At 42.8% G+C, this 19,456-nt stretch overlaps 1 protein-coding gene across 2 annotated transcripts; it reads left to right on the plus strand.

The window, feature by feature from the left end:
• Nucleotides 1-562: 562 nt before the first annotated feature.
• Nucleotides 563-19,063, plus strand: myofl (myoferlin like). 2 transcript variants are annotated; one of them, XM_076743197.1, is made up of 54 exons: nucleotides 563-690; nucleotides 1,163-1,218; nucleotides 1,361-1,452; nucleotides 3,726-3,834; nucleotides 4,041-4,137; nucleotides 4,438-4,607; nucleotides 4,942-5,070; nucleotides 5,480-5,542; nucleotides 5,663-5,713; nucleotides 5,858-5,888; nucleotides 5,991-6,106; nucleotides 6,203-6,329; nucleotides 6,422-6,525; nucleotides 6,613-6,681; nucleotides 6,761-6,804; nucleotides 6,892-6,974; nucleotides 7,093-7,128; nucleotides 7,344-7,468; nucleotides 7,972-8,085; nucleotides 8,294-8,471; nucleotides 8,761-8,885; nucleotides 8,993-9,102; nucleotides 9,200-9,392; nucleotides 9,550-9,705; nucleotides 9,798-9,929; nucleotides 10,021-10,184; nucleotides 10,627-10,741; nucleotides 11,683-11,785; nucleotides 11,910-12,049; nucleotides 12,136-12,300; nucleotides 12,569-12,656; nucleotides 12,799-12,876; nucleotides 13,026-13,207; nucleotides 13,341-13,499; nucleotides 13,586-13,687; nucleotides 13,899-14,060; nucleotides 14,168-14,333; nucleotides 14,428-14,498; nucleotides 14,595-14,609; nucleotides 14,690-14,788; nucleotides 15,238-15,366; nucleotides 15,728-15,883; nucleotides 15,984-16,075; nucleotides 16,180-16,350; nucleotides 16,503-16,651; nucleotides 16,898-17,037; nucleotides 17,163-17,251; nucleotides 17,322-17,417; nucleotides 17,558-17,699; nucleotides 17,816-17,915; nucleotides 18,014-18,207; nucleotides 18,302-18,411; nucleotides 18,515-18,662; nucleotides 18,785-19,063. In XM_076743197.1, the coding sequence occupies exons 1-54, from the start codon at nucleotides 603-605 to the stop codon at nucleotides 18,821-18,823; spliced, it is 6,162 nt and encodes a 2,053-aa protein (XP_076599312.1). In that variant the 5' UTR covers nucleotides 563-602; the 3' UTR covers nucleotides 18,824-19,063. The 2 variants fall into 2 exon arrangements, with proteins under 2 accessions (XP_076599312.1, XP_076599313.1); XM_076743198.1 differs by lacking the exon at nucleotides 14,595-14,609.
• Nucleotides 19,064-19,456: the final 393 nt, after the last annotated feature.

The following is a 19,456-nucleotide window of genomic DNA, read 5'->3' on the forward strand; positions in this document are numbered from 1 at the left end:
CCAAAATTATTGGAAAATATGATACTCCTCCTGGAGCAGCGTTTTTGTGTCCTAAAGATGTGTGTGTGTGTGTGTGTGTGTGTGTGTGTGTGTGTGTGTGTGTTTGGTTGGGTTTATATCTTATCAAAGTATGTAACGTTAACTAAGGTTAGTTGGAAACAATACCGTAAACTAGCATTTTGTACAGTACGGCTAACAGCGAGGTTAGCTTAAATATAGTTTCCGACAGCACGGAAAGGATGCAAGACTTCATTTCACCCCTAAGGGGCGCTGCAGTACAATACAAGAGTGGACTGACTGGTTGCAAGCCTGGATGGTGGATGGATCCATTCAGTGTTCTGCAGTCACGTTAAGCAAAACTGACTTGTAAGTATGAAGTATTTTGGAAATGTATTCAGATGTAGGTGATAAAGATGAATGTGTACATGTCGTATATTAACCCACCTCACCCAGGCTGTCTGGTGTGTTTCATGCCACTGACTCATGAGGGAGGCTGCCGTCCGGTATCCGCTCCTCTCCCTCTGCACATCTGTGCGTTTCAGTTCCCTCCGTGAGTGCTCTCAGCGGAATATGACACGTCTCTCTGAGTAAATTTGATCAAAATGCTGCGGGTCATTGTTGAGTCCGCAAGTGGGATCCCCAAAAAGAAACTTGGAAACCCAGATCCAATAGCTGCGATTGTCTTTAGAGGTGAGAGATGGCTATTACTTTGTCTTTTGTCTTTTTTTTTTTCTTAAGATAAACTGCTGCATGCTCTTCTTTCTCCGCCACATTGATTATGCATACAGTGTTTAAGTTCCCACCAAAGTTTTTGGACATCTCTTTTAAATGTAATACCAGTGTACAGTACGCATTGCATCTATTCATAGAGCAATCTGAATCTGAATATTTTGACAGTGATTCATACACAAAACCAAGTACATCCTAATAAGGTCAGAATATCTCTCTCTGTCCCCAGAGAGGTTTTTTTTTTTTTTCTTTTTGGCTGTATGTTCTTTATTTTTGCTAATTAATCTGTTTCCAGCAGATTGTAAATGTTTTTGGTTGGAGGAAGCTTTTTTCTGTCCACACTGTGTGTTTGATATAGCTGATGTAAGTGTCTCTTTCTGATTTTTGCAGTTTTTGCCAATAAACCTGGCTTAACTTTTTATTATGCTTACAGGTGAAAAAAAGAAAACCAAAGCAGTTGACAATGAATTGAATCCTGTTTGGAATGAAGTAAGTGGGGAACTGTAAAGTGTGAGAGTTACAACATGTGGATTTGTTTATTGGGAAATGATTACTCACCTGGGAGCTGTGATTACCTCAGTGAACACTGCTGTCTCTTGGTGACTGACTGCAAATGCCCTTGTAATTCCAGGTGCTTGAATTTGATCTGAAAGGCTCTCCCTTGGATGCATCTTCATTCATCAACGTGGTTGTAAAAGACTATGAAACAATCGGCAAAGACAAGTATGTGTGCGGAAATCAGTGGACAGATAATTTGTGACATTTGCATATCCCCTAGTACTTTTCAGCAAAAGTGGTGTTTCATTTAAACACCTTGTGCCGTTGCAGAGGAGTGACGCTGACTGACAACCATTTCCCTTGTTTAGGCAGTCATTACAGAAACCCCCATCATCCTGCAAAAAGTAGGCCACATAATGACCAAAGGTGTAAACCTCATCCATTTATCTTTTCACAAGGTAGACATGTGATTACAATCTGTTAGTGCTTCTTTCCTACCACTTGTAGTGCAATGCTACTATTTATTCTAACAGTGTTGTTGAAAATAGTCATTATGATCTTTTCCTAAGGAGCAGACGAGCATGTTTTAACTTCACCGAGCTGTTTAACCACAGGACTCGCTGCGGCCATGTTAAGACTTGCAGCGTCAATAAGGAAGGTGCTTTGTCTCCCTCACAATAGCACTCCAGCATTTCCGAGGAATGTTGCCTTAAAAGGAAAGAAAAGTCACTTGATTTAATCTTTCCTAACTGGACTCATGCTTGTTATTTAATTTATTACTTTGCTTACTAATGTATTGTTTATCTGCAGGCACGTGCATGCTTTTTCTAGCATTGTAAGTGTGTTGTAGCTCTGCAGTGCAGGGCAGAGGGTAGACCTAACAATAACGTTTCCACTGAGCCACTCCAGTGACTCCAGTACAACATAAATTACTCTGAGGCAGACAAAGGGGTGGGGCGAGCTTGGAGGGGTGTCTGCTTCAGCCACGAATGCACTGAGATACTTTTTCCATGATCACCGCCTGTAACTCATGAGGAGGGTGAATAAGAGAGCTTGCGCTGGCTTGTCACTGGCACATGTGTGATGACTAGTATCAGCGCAGCCTGTAATGCTTTGGAAAAGGAACTTTAGACATAGTATGTCACTGATTCTTGTGGGAAATGTGTTTGATTTAACTTGCAGGTGACACAACTCTCACCCACACCTTTAACCTACAGTAGGAAAATCTAGAAGAGGAATGTGAGTCAGAGAGCCTAACAGAGCCAAACTGTGGTGCTATCAAGATAAGCCATCTAAAGCCACTCAAGTGGCAGTGCAGACTGCTCGGTTTGTTCGCCAAATATCTTTTCATTTATTTTCAAAAGTGAAACTACATCAGTGTGCCAGGAAAAGCATCAGCTATGGTTAAAAAGTCAGTTCCTTTTTTTTTCAATAGAGCACTTCATAAACTTTTGTTTCCTACTTTCTAGTCTCAACTGTTTGATGAGCGCAGTAGTCTTTGCATGTGGCCTCTGCAGTGGTAGAGACAGTAAATTGCCATACCAGATTCCCTCTCTTATCCTCCACAGCTTACCCTGCATGCTTTCAAAGGAAAACCCAGGGTTTTTGAAGCTCAGTGCAATGATAGATGATAGTCCAACAGGAGAGAACAAAAAAGGGAACCTGAGCATATTCATGAATATGGTTTTGCCTCTTCTCATATTGCTTACTTTAGACTGCCCTTTCCCCCGCCTCTTTGCCTCCATATTTGTCCACCCTGGGCACAGAGCAGCCAGCACATGCCTGTGGTGGATGTTAATTGTTTCCATCGTTCTTTCTTTTTCATGCACTGTTCGTCATCTTAGGGGCCGGCCTGCGTAACCAGCTGGTCCTTGTCACACAGCAAAGTATCCTTTGTTCTCTTGAAAGATGGTACTGCTGCTCGTAAATGCCTCATTTGCCAAAATTAGGCGGGTAAAGTGGATGTTTCTTTCTAGGAAAAACTTTTTTTAATTGTTGACATGTTAATGAATGTTGATTAGAGGTCAAGAGTCCATCTGGCCTCCACCTGTAACCGACATCCACCTGAATTCAGATTGTGATGGACTTTTGGACATTTGGTTTGGGGTGATTTTAGAAAATGTGTTGCAATCCATTGTGGTTATTTATTAATCACTGTTGCTGCATAACCTCTGTTTGGTAGCAAAAACAACAGTGTAGGTGTTGTTGCTCATCTTGGTTTGTCATAATATGTGACAAAATGAAATCGGGAAGTGGAAACTATCCAGAGCAACGAGCTATTATAGCCAGAAACACTGTGTCCAAGTCCCTTGTGTCATAATTACACAAGTTTGTCATAGTTTATGAAACCAAAGCAACCTCCCTAATACTTCTCTTAGTTTTTCATCCTTGTTTTCTCTTCAAACACACACACTCGTTTCCTTCCAGCTGCAGTGATTCATTTGCTGATGTATGTATGATTGTTTGACCAAGACTAAATTTCTGTGATTGCTTTTCAGGTTCATTGGCTCGGCACAAATCACTCTGAGAGAGCTGGCCAGTGGTCACCTGAAGTCCCTCCCATCCAAGAATGTGCCCTTGATCAACGAGAAACAACAGGCTGTTGGGGTGAATGCATTTACTTAATCACAGATGCAATGCATTTACATATGACACAATTTTACGACATGGAAAATCAGCCCGGCAGCGAATGATGCCTGGTGTCTGCAGAGGTCTGCAGAAAATAGCTGAATTTGCTGAATCCTGTGACATATCATTTGGGATTAAACAGTACAGCTGATGATGTAAATTAAGAAAGCATTAACTTTTTTCAGGCAACCATAAATTTGCTCATTGGGTATGAGCCACCTCCCAGTGCTACTCCAAACCTAAATGACCAACCTGATGCAGACATGTCTCATGCGGTTGCTGGTAAGTAGACAGTTAACCTAAGAAATGAAAAGTTTGAATGTATTGTCTTAATGTTCTTTTATTCCCTCCATAAAACAAACAAACAAAACATCCCTCCCCTCTGGAATTCACTGCCAGACCAGCGGATTACACTGCATATTTCACACTGACATTGCGCATCCTGTGCAGACTCTTTATCTCCAGTGAGAGGGCGTTTGTTGTCTGTTTATGATGGATGAAAATCAAGATGAGGAAACAGCACAACGTGCTTTGACATGTTGATTTAAAGAGTGTTATGTTTTTTGTGGGTTTGCCCCACAGGAGGCTGCGATGACACTGACGAGGGGGAGGCAGATGTGGAAGGAGGAGGTCAGGGTGGAAGTCCTGGAGCTCTCACTTCTTCAAACCAGCCTGGGAAACCCAGCCACAAGCCAATCCGTCTACGCCGTAAGAGGCATAGAGCCCTGACCAATAAGCCTCAAGACTTCCAGGTATTGTTTGAGTTTTGATTTCTCTGTTCCTTAATAGGAGAGAAATCTTTTGTTTTCACGAGTGACACCAATATGCACTGAAGGCTGAGCTAATAGTGACTAATAGTGACTTTATGCCTGATGTTAGAGGAGTACAAACATCATTGCACCAGTCTTAAATCAATTTCACACATATGAATTTCTTTGGGAGCGTATTTCTGCTCCTGTGAAAGGCCTTGTGTCTGTACTAAATAAGTTGGGATTTGTCAGCCCAAGTGAATCATTACGTGTTTAAAAAGGATCTGGATACATTTTCTGACTATTCAGCTGCCTCACTGTTGCTCGCAATGTCCAGATTCGTGTTCGGGTCGTAGAGGGCCGACAGCTGCCTGGCAACAACGTCAAGCCGGTTGTTAAGGTGAACGTATGCGGGCAGACCCACAGGACTAGAATCAGAAGAGGGAACAACCCGTTCTTTGACGAGGTAGTGAGTCCATCACCACAAAAACACATTTCACAGCACTTTATAGAAATGATAATTAGTGATTGCTTACTTTTGCCTTTTATCTTGCTTGTCTGTTTAAAACCCTTGTGTCTCCTCTCTTTGCCACTTAATCCCCATCAGCTTTAATAACCCTCTGGGGGTATTTCTCTCTTTATCTGCAGCGGTGATATGACAGTAGAGCTTGAAGGCAATGTCTTCAACTTCCTCTCGCATCTAATTCCTCTCATATGCACTTTCCCTCATCTCAGTTTTTGCTATAAGCATCTCAGCTTAATGCATTGTAAGTCCTATAATGCTTGTCACAGTTTGTCTGACATCCAAATGTTTTGCGGATGCAGCGATAAGAGAAATAGTCATTCAGTTATGACTTTCTGTTTCTGTTCCTCAGATGTTTTTCTACAACGTTAACATGCTCCCCTCAGAGCTGTTCGATGAGAGCATTAGTCTTCGGGTGCGTAATTGTCTCCTGTTAATGCACTTTTTGGTCTGTTCCACGAATAAAAGAACCATCCATTATGTGCTTTTAGAATCTACATCTGCTGAGGTTGTGGTGCTGTGTATTTCTTGACAGGTTTATGACTCCTTCTCCCTCAGAGCTGACAGTCTAATGGGAGAGTTCAAGGTAGGCCAATTCAGATGCTTTCAAGTCCTTATCTTTTGATCTGCAGTGATTCATCACTCACGAGCGGGGCCTTAGTGTAGCAGAATTCTGGCTTTTTTCAGCAGCAGGTTGACAAATTTTCAATGCTTTTTCTTGTTTACCCAGCTGGATGTTGGCTACATCTATGATGAACCAGGTCCGTAATTCCATGTTAAATGCATACTCTGTGAGAAATGTTTGTACGTTTGCCCCTACAATACTTGCAGACATTTGAACATGAATATTGCACCCTGTCCAGGTCATGCCATAATGAGGAAATGGCTCCTCCTGAGTGATCCTGATGACTCCAGCTCAGGGGCCAGAGGTTACCTGAAAGTCAGCATAATTGTTGTGGGCACTGGAGATGAGCCACCGGTGCGTCTACCGTCTTACTCACCATCAGATTTCTTTCAAGTACATATCAGTATTGAAAAAAACTGTGACAAACTCTCCTCTCCTCTCTGGGTCTAGAGTGACAGGAGAGAGATGAGTGAGGAGCAGGACGACATTGAAAGCAATCTTTTGGTGCCAGCCGGTGTCACAATGCGGTGGGCCACGTTCAGCCTCAAAGTGTACCGTGCTGAGGATATGCCACAGAGTAAGTAGCTCATAAATTCCTTTAGCCACTGTCGTTCAGCGTGGTTGAATACCCGCGAAAAACCTCCGTTTACACCCTGCTTTACATTGCAGTGGATGATGCCTTTGTTCAGACAGTCAAACAGGTCTTTGGAGGGGATGGAGATAAGAAGAACTTGGTGGATCCATTTGTGGAAGTCAGCTTTGCTGGCCAGAAGGTATTTCATGTTTCAGTAAAAAAGATTGTTTTTCTAATGTTCTTACTGTGTGATTATTTATATGCAAAAGCATTTTCTTTATTTTAGCTGCACACCAAAATCATTGAGAAAAATGCAAACCCCGAGTGGAATGAAGTCATCAATCTCCAAGTCAAGGTATGAGACAATCATATTGAGATATAGATTCAAATCTAACATTTAGCACAAATTAACACATGCCTGTCTGTGTCTGCAGTTCCCATCTATGTGTGAACGCATCAAGTTGACAGTGTATGACTGGTAAGAGCTACAATTCAGATGTACACAGCTGCACAAATGACAATAATACCACAACAAACTCTTAACATGCCCGTTTACTCCTGGCAGGGATCGGCTGACCAAGAATGACGCCATAGGAACGGCGTATTTAAATCTGAGCACGATGTCTTCCTCTGGTGGAGAGATTGAAGGTAATGACATAATCTGTGTTTTTGTGACAGCTGCTGTGACTCATTGTTTTAAATGTTTGATATTGCATGATGACATTTAATATGTTTTTTTTTGTTTTTTTTTTGCCACTGGAAACAGACGCACGGGCTGAAAGTTCCAACGCAGAGTCTGAACGTACGTAAGAAATGATCATCTGTATGTTTTAGGTTTTAATGATCACGTTGAAAAAAGTTAGTTAACTTCATGACAAGCTATATAGTAGATGTTTAGATTAATTTCATCATCAACCCTGTGCTTCTGTTTGTGTGTCTATTCTCATACACCTTATTGCTTCATAAACCATGAAACTGTGCAGGTGGGTTATTAAACAGAGTGTGTGTGTGTTACAGTGAGCACCGCAGCATCAGAGATCGGTTTTCTCCCAGCTTTTGGGCCTTGCTATGTCAACCTGTATGGCAGCCCAAGAGAATTCACTGGCCTGCCCGACCCATATGAGGAACTCAACTTTGGAAAGGTAAGACCCCCCCCCCCCATCAGCTCAGAGCAGAGGGTTCAATAGGTGTAGACACATACTTCAAACTTCAAACTTTATTTATTTATATGGCACTTTTCATACTTAAAAAGCAACACAAAGTGCCTCACAGAGGCTAAAAACGACAGAGAAGAAAACCCAGCCCTCCCGCCCCCATAACTACATACAGAAACACACACACAGACACACACGCACCCATACGGATAAGATAAGTAGTAAGCCACCTTTGGGGGCCATCCACACTGAGAGGGCCCCCGGCTCATGACCGGGGGGCGCCACCCGAGACCACCCCGACCCAGGCAGACAGAAGGCCCCACACCAAGGTGCGGAGGCCTCCAGCCATCCAGGCCAGAGCTGTCCCCTCAGCAGCGCCCCCATCAGTAGGCCAGAAGCAGTTCCCAGTGAGGGGGGCCCCCATGAGGAAACGCTTGACCTAAAAACATGACAGCGTGTGCATGAGGTTTTTGCATTGTGATCTGTTTCAGGGTGAAGGCGTCGCCTACAGGGGGAGGATCCTTGTGGAGCTGTCCACCCAGCTGGACGGAAAGGTTGATAAGAATGTGGATGACATCTCCAGTGATGACATCCTGGTGACACAGGTATGTGTACTGTAATTACTGCTCTACTATATTTGATTTATTTCACAACCCTTAAGATACACAGCCCAACATTTTGAATCCACAAGTTGCATGACTACTTTTTTTCTTGACAATGTTATTCCATTATTGGACAGGAAACACCAGTAGCTCGGTGTTCAGCAAAGTGAAACCTCTGACATAACTTCTGACCACATTCTCTTTAATTCAGAAATACCAGCGGAGGAGGAAGTACTCTCTGTGCGCTGTGTTCCACAGTGCGTGCATGCTCCAAGAGCCGGGCGAGCCAGTCCAGTTTGAGGTCAGCATCGGTAACTATGGTAACAAGCTGGACTCCACCTGCAAGCCCCTGTCGTCCACCACCCAGTACAGCTTTGCTGTGTTTGATGGTATGAAAGACTCCAAGATGATTCAAAAAATGACTCTAAACTTTAATCCATTTATAATTTAGCATCATATACCTGTTTTTGTGGCCCATAACATGTTTTTAGGTTAACATTTTTGTGTGGAAAGTGCTCTACATTGCAGTGGACACTGGGCAGTTCTTCAGTGAAACTGCTGACAATGATCCAAGTCTGTCTAAGGGGTCATGAGACCACAATGACAGCACGGTTGTGTGCAGTCAACTCCACAACTTGTATTTAGAATGACAGGGTATATTTATGTGGTATCCCATAGGTAATCACTACTATTACCTGCCCTGGGCTGACACTAAGCCTGTAGTGATTCTCAATTCGTACTGGGAGGACATCAGCCACCGTCTGGACTCTGTCAACATTCTCCTCTTCATCGCTGAGAGACTGGTGAGAATAAGTCACAGTGGCACACAGCATTCCCAAATATTGCGCATATCAACACAAGTAGTACTACTCTGTCATGTCCTTTTATCCATCTTTCTGATTTATTTTAGGAGTCCCACCTCACCTCTTTAAAGACAGCCATCTTAGCCAAGGTGTCCGAGACACGTCTGGCAGAGATTTGGCTCAAACTCATCAACCACATGATTGAGGACCTTAACAGGTGAGACAGGACCAGACAGATCCTACACTGGATCTGTGTCATATGAAGTCATGCTGTGATGTAACATTACTTACTTTCCCTGACAAACATTTGACAGTTTCCAGCTTCCAGTACTGGAGGGCCAGCACAATGTGACTGCTCTGGATCTCCAGATGAAAAACCTGCGCGATGCTGCTGTGGACAGTATCACACAGATGGCCGTTCGCATGAGAGAGGAAGCCACAGATGTCAAGGCTACTGTTGGTGACATTGAAGACTGGTTGGACAGAATTAAGCAGCTGGCAGAAGAGGTCAGGAAAAAGACAGCTATTCCATGGTTTGCATGGAACTTTGCTCTTCACTGTAACGGGCCCAGCTGCCCCCTGTAGTGACAATATAATGTTATGTAGCCCAAAATGATATCAGTGAAACTTTATAATGTAACTTAATGTCATATGTCTCCATTAGCCTCAAAACAGCATGCCAGATGTGATCATCTGGATGCTAAGAGGAGCGAAGCGGGTGGCTTTTGCCCGAGTCCCGGCACACCAGATCATGTACTCCAACTTCAGCGAACAGGCACGAGGCAAATACTGTGGACGGACCCAGACCATCTTCATGCAGGTGGGAAACCAGGCAACGTACAATAACACATTCATTGATTTTTAATTGTGTGTTTCACTGACAACCAACTCACATCGTTTTTTGTTTGTCAGTACCCCATGGACAAGAACAAAGGTGTGAAGATCCCCGTTCAGCTGCGGGTCAACATGTGGATCGGACTCTCTGCCCATGAGCAGAAGTTCAACAGCTTCTCAGAGGGAAACTTCAGCGTGTACGCTGAAATGGTACAGTAGCTATCTGACTTCAGCTGTGTTACATCTGACTTATGCTTTGTGTGAAGAATTGCTCCCAAACATGCCTGCTTTCTTTGCACAGTATGAGAACCAGGCTCATGTGCTTGGGAAGTGGGGAACTACGGGTCTGGTTGGTCGCCATAAGTTCTCAGATTTGACTGGAAAGGTGAAACTCAAACAGGAGCGCTTTCTGCCTCCCCGTGGATGGGAATGGGAGGAAGACTGGTTTGTTGACCCTGAGCGATGGTGAGTTTAAGAAACTCACTTTGTCACACACACACACGCACAGTCTTTCGTGATTCATGACTTGTACAATCTCAAGTACAAACATCCTGTTATCATCCTGCAGTTGAGCAAGAAAAGTTCCTGTTCGTATTTCAGCTCTGTCGTGTATTAATTGGCAGTGGTGATATATCAGTACCAGCCACAGCACACAACCATATTATGAACACAATCACAGGAAATTAAAAGGAATTTGGCATCAGCCAGTGTTTTGGTTAGTTCTGCCTCCCTCCCTGAGTGCCTTCTACTTCTATGGACATGTTTACATTCTCCCACCGAGGCCCATGTCAATGATTTTAGCTCTCTGAAGCCCATCCTCCTGAGCTGTTCCATTTATCAGGGTCCTACATAGCTACTGTCTGAGTCACAAAGCTTCTCATCAACCGTTTGGTGTTGTTTTCTACAGCCTGTTGACAGAAGCAGATGCGGGCCACACAGAGTTCACAGATGAAGTTTTTCAGAATGAAACTCGTTTCCCGGGTGGGGAGTGGAAGCCCGCTGCAGAGCCCTACACTGATGTGGTATGAGATACTGCTCACACACACACACTTACCCTAACCTTAACCCAAGTCTTCCCCCCAAAATTTAATGGTTTACGTTATGGGGAATTGTGTCTTGTCCGCCTAAGAAAGTCGAGTCCCCACATTGTGGCTGTCTAAACATATTTTCGTCCCCACAGCCTGAGTAATACATGTCTGCCACACACACATACACACACACACACACAAACTTTTAGGGCACTATGTGAAAAATGTGAAAGATTACAGGACAAAAGCGTGTCTATTCATGTTAGTGCCCAATGTTATCAGTTTTCCCTGTGCTCTTATGTACTTAGGACAGGTAGGTTGCTTTGTGGTTGCTTTGTGTAATAAACATGGCCTTTTATGGATGTGACCCAGAAGCTGCCTGGTTGTGGTATTTAGCTCCCATCAGGGTTGTAATGCTTATGATAGATTTTGTACGTGGCCTCAGCAATAGCTAAAAACTGCATTTCCCCTCAGCTCTATGGAGCATTCTAGCATCTTTCAGCTCATTGTTTCCGTTTCATGGCCCACAACTTTACTGTTTTGATTCCCTCTTTTTGTAGACACAACAGGCAGCTGCTTTCAGATAAAAATCTCTGATAAACCCTCTGTAGACTCTCTGACCAATACACAAAGTTAGCGACTAGCCGTTTAACATTGTGAAGCATTTAGTAGATAAATAGCTAGATATTTCCCTCAGGAGATTGTGGAGAGCAAAACAGAATTTAAAGCACACTGAATATTGGACTTAATCAGGGTCCAAGTAGCCAAAAAAATTGGTTGATGCTGGTTTAAGGATTAATTATATTCACTTAAATTCCTTAAACCATCAATGATTTTGTGTTAACATGTAACTAAAGAAATTGTAGATTTAAAATTTTGAACCACTAAATATTTCAAATATACATAAGTGAATGACAAGTGACTCTGTTGTGTAGAATGGAGAAAAGGTTCAAAGCCCAGAAGAGTTTGACTGTCCGCCTGGATGGACCTGGGAGGATGACTGGAGCTTTGACAGCAACAGGGCTGTAGATGAGAGAGGTAACTGTGAACGCTAAAGATGGAATATGTGATCAAAATCGTCTCTGCATTATGTTTTCATGTTTGAAATGCTGCAAGTTTAACTAAGCCTCTGTGTATATTCATGCGTGTCTTTTGGCATTAGGTTGGGAGTACGGAATCACCATTCCTCCTGATGACAAGCCCAAATCCTGGGTTGCAGCAGAGAAAATGTACCATGTCCATCGCAGGAAGAGACTCATAAGACCACGGAAGAAGATATCGGAAAAAGTGGCTGCTGCTGAGGTGAGGAAGATGAGAAAACAGTAGATTTTGAGAGATGTCATGACTGTAGTTTCTCATTCTTTTCTTTGTCCTTGTCTCCTCTGCAGAGGCGAGAACCAGGGGAAGGCTGGGAGTACTCTTCTCTGATTGGCTGGAAGTTCCACAGGAAGGAGCGCACCTCTGACACGTTCCGCCGCCGCCGCTGGAGAAGAAAGATGGTCCCATCAGACTCCATTGGAGCCTCTGCCATCTTCAGACTGGAAGGGGCATTAGTGGGTCTTACTTATTGCTAAATATTTTTTTGTGTTCTTTAATGTCCCTCGACGAAGCAGTTGTCATGGCAACAAGAGTTACTTTATGCCATCTGAGTCATATCCTTTCATTATTCTCCAGCATGTGCCTGTTCCTGTTAGATGTTGGCACACAATTCAGGAAGTTTATTTCAGTTCTGCATTCGTTTCTTCAAATTTTCCTCAATTTTGCTCAAATGTTTGCTTTGAAGTGTTGTTTTAAGCACCTCACACTGGGTTTTTTTAACAGGGGGTCGATGTTGATGAGAAGGCCAGTAAAACGGATGCAGCCAAAGTATTCGGTGCCAACACACCCACCGTTTCCTGCCACTTTAGCCGTGAGTAGTTGAATCACATCTGATTGCAAGATAGCATTGAATTGTGGATAAACGCATGCCTAATCAGCAGGTGTCGTATGAGATTATATTGTTTTTGGTTGTGATATAGTTTAACATGGCTATAAATTTTATCCCCCTTCAGGGTCTTTCATTTACCATCTCAGAGTGTACGTCTATCAGGCGAGGAACCTCTGTGCCATGGACAAAGACAGCTTCTCAGGTAAAAAGAAAGCAGAGAACGTGTGCTTCACAATAACCAGAATAACCATGTGAAATCAATTCATGATGCACAAGAAATGACATTAAGCATCACAGGTTCACATGTTCTGTCTCACATTCCCATCAAAATAATACCCTGGTCCATTCCAGATCCATATGTCCATGTGTCATTCCTACATGTGAGTAAGACCACAGAAGTCATCAGGACCACCCTGAACCCCACATGGGATCAGACTCTCATCTTTGAGGACATTGAAATCTACGGGGACCCACAGACTATTGCCCGCAACCCTCCTGATGTGGTGTTGGAGCTGTATGACAGTGATCAAGTAGTATGTTGAGTATTTAATTTGCCAAACTTCTGGTCCAATCACAGAACCATACAGACTTTTATCCTAGAAATGCAACTGGGGTTCATAGTGGATATAATCAGGCTTTCCTAAGTCTCTGTACTTTATTTACAAGGGTAAAGATGAGCCCATGGGTCGCTGCACGTGCCCCCCAGTAGTGAAACTGAACCCCAGTGTGGCTGTCAGCCCGAAGCTGCTGTGGTACCCAGTCACCAAAAAAGGTCGCAGTGCTGGGGAGGTACTGCTGGCTGCAGAGCTTCTTCTGAAGGACAAGGTAATGAAGACACTAAAGAAAGTAAACACATTGTAACTTTGATTAAACTCTATTTATGATGTGATACTCTTGCCTGTGCCCTGCAGGTCAATGATGGAGATCTGCCCCTGGTCCCTCCTCGCCGGGGGGAGCGGCTCTACATGGTTCCCCAGGGAATCAGGCCTGTTGTGCAGCTCACTGCGATTGAGGTACATCATTAACCTTTCCTGCTCCTTTGCCAGCCGTTATAAATTCCCTTCACAGACATTACATGATCAGACAAGACCAGCCCAGCCCTATGTTTTCTGTTATTGTTGCATTTCTCATCTCTACCGCTCTTTCACTTTTATCTCCAACCACCCTGCTAGTCCCTTAATCTGCCCATACTAGTTTTTCTAAGTGTCCTTATGTCGATCCCAGGTCCTGACTTGGGGCTTGAGGAACATGAAGACCTACCAGTTGGCCACAGTTTCCTCCCCCAGTTTGATAGTGGAGTGTGGAGGTGAGATTGTTCAAACCGCGGTGATCAGGAACTTCAAAAAGAACCCCAACTTCCCTGGATCTGTTCTGCTACTCAAAGTGGTACTAACCATCAAACTTTCTCAGTAAAATAATCAGACATCTTTGAGTGTTTCAAGTCTACATTTCCATATTCCTTACCTGGCCTGTTCTATTGTTTTCTCACTTAGCTTCTTCCCAAAGAGGAGATGTACACCCCTCCCATTGTGCTGAAGGTAATCGACCACCGACCCTTTGGGAGGAAGCCTGTAGTGGGTCAGTGCACCATCGACTGCCTGGAGGAGTTCCGCTGTGATCCGTATCGCATCAACAATGAAGTCTGCATGTCTGCTAGAGGTATATACATGAATCCAATGTCTCAGGCAGATACATACGCACTCAGCTACATACAGTACAAACTCATTGTTTGCTGTCTCCATTGACTTTGCAGTGGCAATGATAGCTGCTGCCCAGGGAGATGTTGTCATAGACATTGAGGAGAGACCCATCATGAAAACTGAGGTAAATAATCATGCACTCACAAAAGGTGGGACACAATATTTTCACATCAGCTTCTCTTTATTGATACATGCTCTTTGCTTGCTTCCCACTTGGCAGCTTCAAGCAGAAAAGGTGAGATTTTCTGTTTTCACAGATAGCTACTGATAGCATCTCTAAAAATGCTAAGTTTGGTGTTATTTTCCATTGTGTAGGAGGAGGAAGCGGTAGACTGGTGGAGTAAGTTCTATGCCTCTATAGGAGAGCAGGAAAAGTGCGGACCTTACCTGAAAAAGGGATATGACAAATTACAGGTGAGAACATGTCATCACATGTTGTGAAAACACAACAGCAGATTTAATCTGTATTTGGGTTTGTGTTCATATTGCAAGCTACAGCTAGCTGCCTGGGACAGGTTTCTGACCCGAGAGTCTTTGTTGTCGTTTGTTTCGTAGATAAGATCTCGCAGTCGCAGCCTGTGTATCTAAAACAGAAAGAAGTTTTTTCTTAAATGCTGACATAGGCAGTGAAAACATTAAGAAGTTTCAGCTGTTAGTTTTTTAAATGAAAACCAACAAGACAAAGTTTCCCAAAAAGCTTGCAACTGAGCTGTCAAGTATAGTCAGGTTGAAAGCTCCCAACCGTGAAAGTGTGACTCATGTTTGTGCAGCAGATTTTACAATAGATGACAAAATGTTACAGTACAATAGATGTTATTTTCCTTCTGTGATGTGGCTGTGTACTTGTGTTATGTGGTTTTCAGGTGTACAACAGTGAACTGGAGGAGGTTGAGCAGTTCCAGGGTCTCACTGATTTCTGCAGCACTTTCAAACTTCAGAGAGGAAAGACTGAAGAGGAGGAAGATGACCCCTCTGTGGTGGGAGAGTTCAAGGTAAAGAAACCAGCTTTTGAGGAAGTATCCCTGTGAGTCAGTTGCATTATACAGTACATAAACTGTTGTAACATAAGCAATCACTGCAGCCGCACACCTACTTTTCTTAGCCTTGGTGTGCCCTCTGGTGGATAATTTATGAATTTCAATTACAGTCAGTCGATTCATTTGCCAGCTGCAAAATAGAAGAGGATTTATAGTAGACCATGAGATACTGGTTCAGGGAAAGAACTTATCGACAACTTTGTTGTTGTTGCTGTAGCATAAACACAGTGTATGCACAGTATTATATGTGTATTGAATGTAATTAGCTTGTAGATGTCATGTGACTAACAGTGCTGTACTCTTTGGTGATATTCAGGGCTCGTTCAAGATATACCCACTGCCTGATGACCCAGGGGTGCCAGCCCCACCCCGCCAGTTCAGAGAGCTTCCTGAGAGCGGACCTCAGGAGTGTCTGGTCCGGATTTATGTGGTGCGGTGCATTGACCTGCAGCCTAAGGATACAAATGGCATGGTGAGTTTTGTATGATGCTGCAACTGAATGACCATCCTGGTTTAGAAAAGTTGATTGATGCTGCAGAAGCTTAGATCATTGTATTGCATTCTCATTTCAGTGTGACCCATACATTAAGATTGCCCTGGGGAGGAAAACAGTGGATGACAGGGAGAACTACAAACCAAACACCCTGAATCCAGAATTTGGGAGGTGTTGTATCCAGTTTACAGAGCTTTTTGACCAAGACCAAGTTTGTGTGGGTACTTAAAGGAGGAGCAGCAGTACAATATATGATGTTCTTCATTTTTCTTTAGGATGTTTGAGCTGTCCTGCTTCATGCCTCAAGACAAGGACCTAAAGATTGCTGTGTATGACTATGACTTACTGAGCAGAGACGAAAAAGTGGGTGAGACAGTCATCGATTTGGAGAACAGGCTCCTGTCTCGTTTTAGGTCCTGCTGTGGACTGCCACAGACTTACTGTGTGTAAGTATGCACTCTCTGTGTGTTTTTATGTGCACTATGAGCGCCACGTCAACAGTGTAGACAACACATCCCACAAAGAAGGCCAGGGACTGTGTCTTTCATGTGTTTCTGTGTCTCAAAGCCAAACCCACAAAGCTACAATGTTCTTGCAGTTCAGGGATCAATCAGTGGAGAGACCAGCTGAAGCCTTCCCAGATCCTCCAGCGAGTGGCCAAAGTGAGGGGCATCCCTCCTCCACGCATAGAGCTAGACGGCACCTCACTGTCCTTCTCAGGAAAACTGTACAACCTGCAAGACTTTGGTACTGCCAATCTCAAAAGCCTTATTATCTTATTTTTTGTAGTATTCTTGTGTCTAGTATCACAATGAGAATGTCTTGAGTTTTTCTTGAACGCTATGTGATGATTATTTAATAATGTTAAGATTATATTATAGTATTTTCAGTATCCAATTTTGGCAGTTTATATAACTTTGGTATTAACATGCATCTTCTGCAGTATAATATCCTTATATACGTAACTTTTGTGATGTGCTGTGCCCTTTGCAGAGACAAACACTGTGATCCACCCACACTTGGGCCCAGCCAGAGAGAGGTTGGCCTTACATGTCCTCAGAAACCAGGGCTTGGTACCAGAACATGTGGAGACCAGAACCCTGTGCAGTTCCCACCAACCCAACCTGTCCCAGGTTAAAACAACAGCAGTAACACCTCAATTTTTTTGGTTGTAGAGATAAAGTATGAACATCTTACCATCTTAATGTTGTTGTATGATAGTTTTATTTAAAACAGTCATCCTTTCACACAAATGCAGGGACAAATTCAAATGTGGGTGGACATTTTCCCCAAGAACCTTGGTCTGCCAGGACATCCATGTGATATCACTCCACGCAAAGCCAAGAAGTAAGAGAGACAACATAATCCTTTATCACAGCGCATTTAAGGATAAAACATAACAGTATATTTAAAACAGGTACTTCTTGCGAGCCATCATTTGGAACACAACTGATGTTACACTGGATGAAACAAGCATCACCGGAGAAAACATGAGTGACATCTATGTCAAAGGGTACATTACTTTATACATTACTCCTGTCTCTTACCTGAACCCTTCATTTGTACTTGCATACTATGTTTTACTTACATATGCATTTTCCTCCTCATTGGACTCATTCAGACATCTAAATTCAACATTATCATGTTTCCTAGATGGATGCCAGGTATGGAAGAGCACAAGCAGAAGACTGACGTCCACTACAGATCCCTGGATGGTGATGGGAATTTCAACTGGAGGTTCATCTTCGGCTTTGACTACCTGCCTGCAGAACAGCTGTGTGTTGTCTCGAGGAAAGTGAGTGAGATCATGGAGCAGGAACAAAGCATCGTGTGATTAATGTTCATAACTATATCATTTTTGAGATGCATGATGGCAGGTATGATCAAAATTAAGTGTCTGCCTTTTTACAGGAGCACTTTTGGAATCTGGACAAAACTGAATTTAGGATTCCTCCTAAACTGATCATCCAGATATGGGACAATGACAAATTCTCCCTGGATGACTACTTGGGTAAAACGGCATTGTCATTAACCCAATTTTATGCCATGAAAAACACGAAGGCCTTAAGAAATTACTACAATTATTTTCTATCGATATCACTGTTACAGGTTCAATTGAGCTAGATCTGCTCCACCTGATCCCTCCTGCTAAGAGCCCGGAAAAGTGCAACCTAAAGATGTTGCCAGAAGTGGCAGGCTCAGCTATCAGCAAAATGCCAGAGTTCAGCTCCCTCTTCTCCCAGAAGTCTGTACGAGGCTGGTGGCCATGTGCGATCCAACAGGATGGGAAACATGTGCTCGGTGTATGTTGATCTCCACAGCATAGTCCCTGGTTAAGTCTTTTTTGTTTGTTTGTTTGTTTGTGTCCTAGTTATGACTGCGTTCTAAATTTGACAGGGGAAAGTAGAGATGTCACTGGAAATAGTGGACGAGAAGGAGATGGATGAGAGACCTGCTGGGAAAGGCAGAGATGAGCCAAACATGAATCCCAAACTGGACCAACCCAAGTAAGAACTCTGAGTCATTAAGACAGTTTGATTTTGTGGTTCTTTGAATTGCTCAGTATGAATTTACATTACGTAAATGTTGCTGTCTTTCTCCGTTCAACAGCCGCCCTGACACGTCATTCTTCTGGTTTACAAACCCTTGCAAGACCATGAAGTTCATCGTTTGGCGCAGATTCAAATGGATATTCATTCTGGCGATTGTCCTTCTGCTGGTTATCTTGTTCTTCGGGATCCTCTTTTACTCACTACCGGTAAGATTACTTTGCTGATAATTTATTGAGTTGCATATTTCTGGAGCTACCAGGTACACATATTATTTTTGCACAGTATTTTGTAATCTGATTAAATTTTAATGTCTATTCCATATCCACAGAACTACATCTCAATGAAGATTGTGAAGCCATTCTCCTAAGGAGCATTGCAGAGAAGCTGTTTGCCTTCATGCTGCAGAATCTACAGACCTCTTCACTGTCACTGTCCCTCAGAAATATGCAATAACTTCCTCTGCTGATGCCTTACCTGTCTATTTTTGTTTTTTGCACTCTCAGTAGTATATTTCTTATGTAGCAAATAATCTCTTTTATGTTCACATTTAGGAAAACTAAATCAAGAATGTCAAGAATTATATATTTTAATAAATCTTGTGATGATCAAATTGTTCATGTTACGTTACACTTTGTAAACATTTGGGCAAATGTTCGGAAACTATCTGTAGCAACATTAACGTAAGGAAATTTCAAAACTGAAATATCAAAACTGTGTCCATATTAGTTGTTAACATGTAAAATGTCACAAAAACACAGTGTTTAACAAGAGCCATTATGGCATTTTTAATCCACTTTAAATAAAAATTAAAACAGGTACACACAACATGACATCAGTTCATTACAATACACCTCGGTAACATGACTACAATAAAGAGAAAACCGAACAGTAATTTAAGCAATTAAAAAAAAATAACAGCCTAAAATTAGGTGCAAAGGTAAAGTGTTTCGCTCAAGTTCGGTCGCTACTGATAAATAAATGTTATAAAATACTTTGTCAT

This window comes from Chaetodon auriga, chromosome 11 (genome assembly GCF_051107435.1).
Source record: "Chaetodon auriga isolate fChaAug3 chromosome 11, fChaAug3.hap1, whole genome shotgun sequence".
Lineage (NCBI taxonomy): Eukaryota > Metazoa > Chordata > Actinopteri > Chaetodontiformes > Chaetodontidae > Chaetodon > Chaetodon auriga.

What these genes read in the sequence shown, in the direction of transcription:
- myofl (XM_076743197.1), top strand. Translation starts at nt 603, where the DNA reads ATGCTGCGGGTCATTGTTGAGTCCGCAAGTGGGATCCCCAAAAAGAAA. An exon ending in GCACTGGAGATGAGCCACCG is followed by an intron (nt 6,107 to 6,202) that starts GTGCGTCTACCG and finishes CTCTGGGTCTAG; the next exon opens with AGTGACAGGAGAGAGATGAG. An exon ending in CCCAAACTGGACCAACCCAA is followed by an intron (nt 18,412 to 18,514) that starts GTAAGAACTCTG and finishes TCCGTTCAACAG; the next exon opens with CCGCCCTGACACGTCATTCT.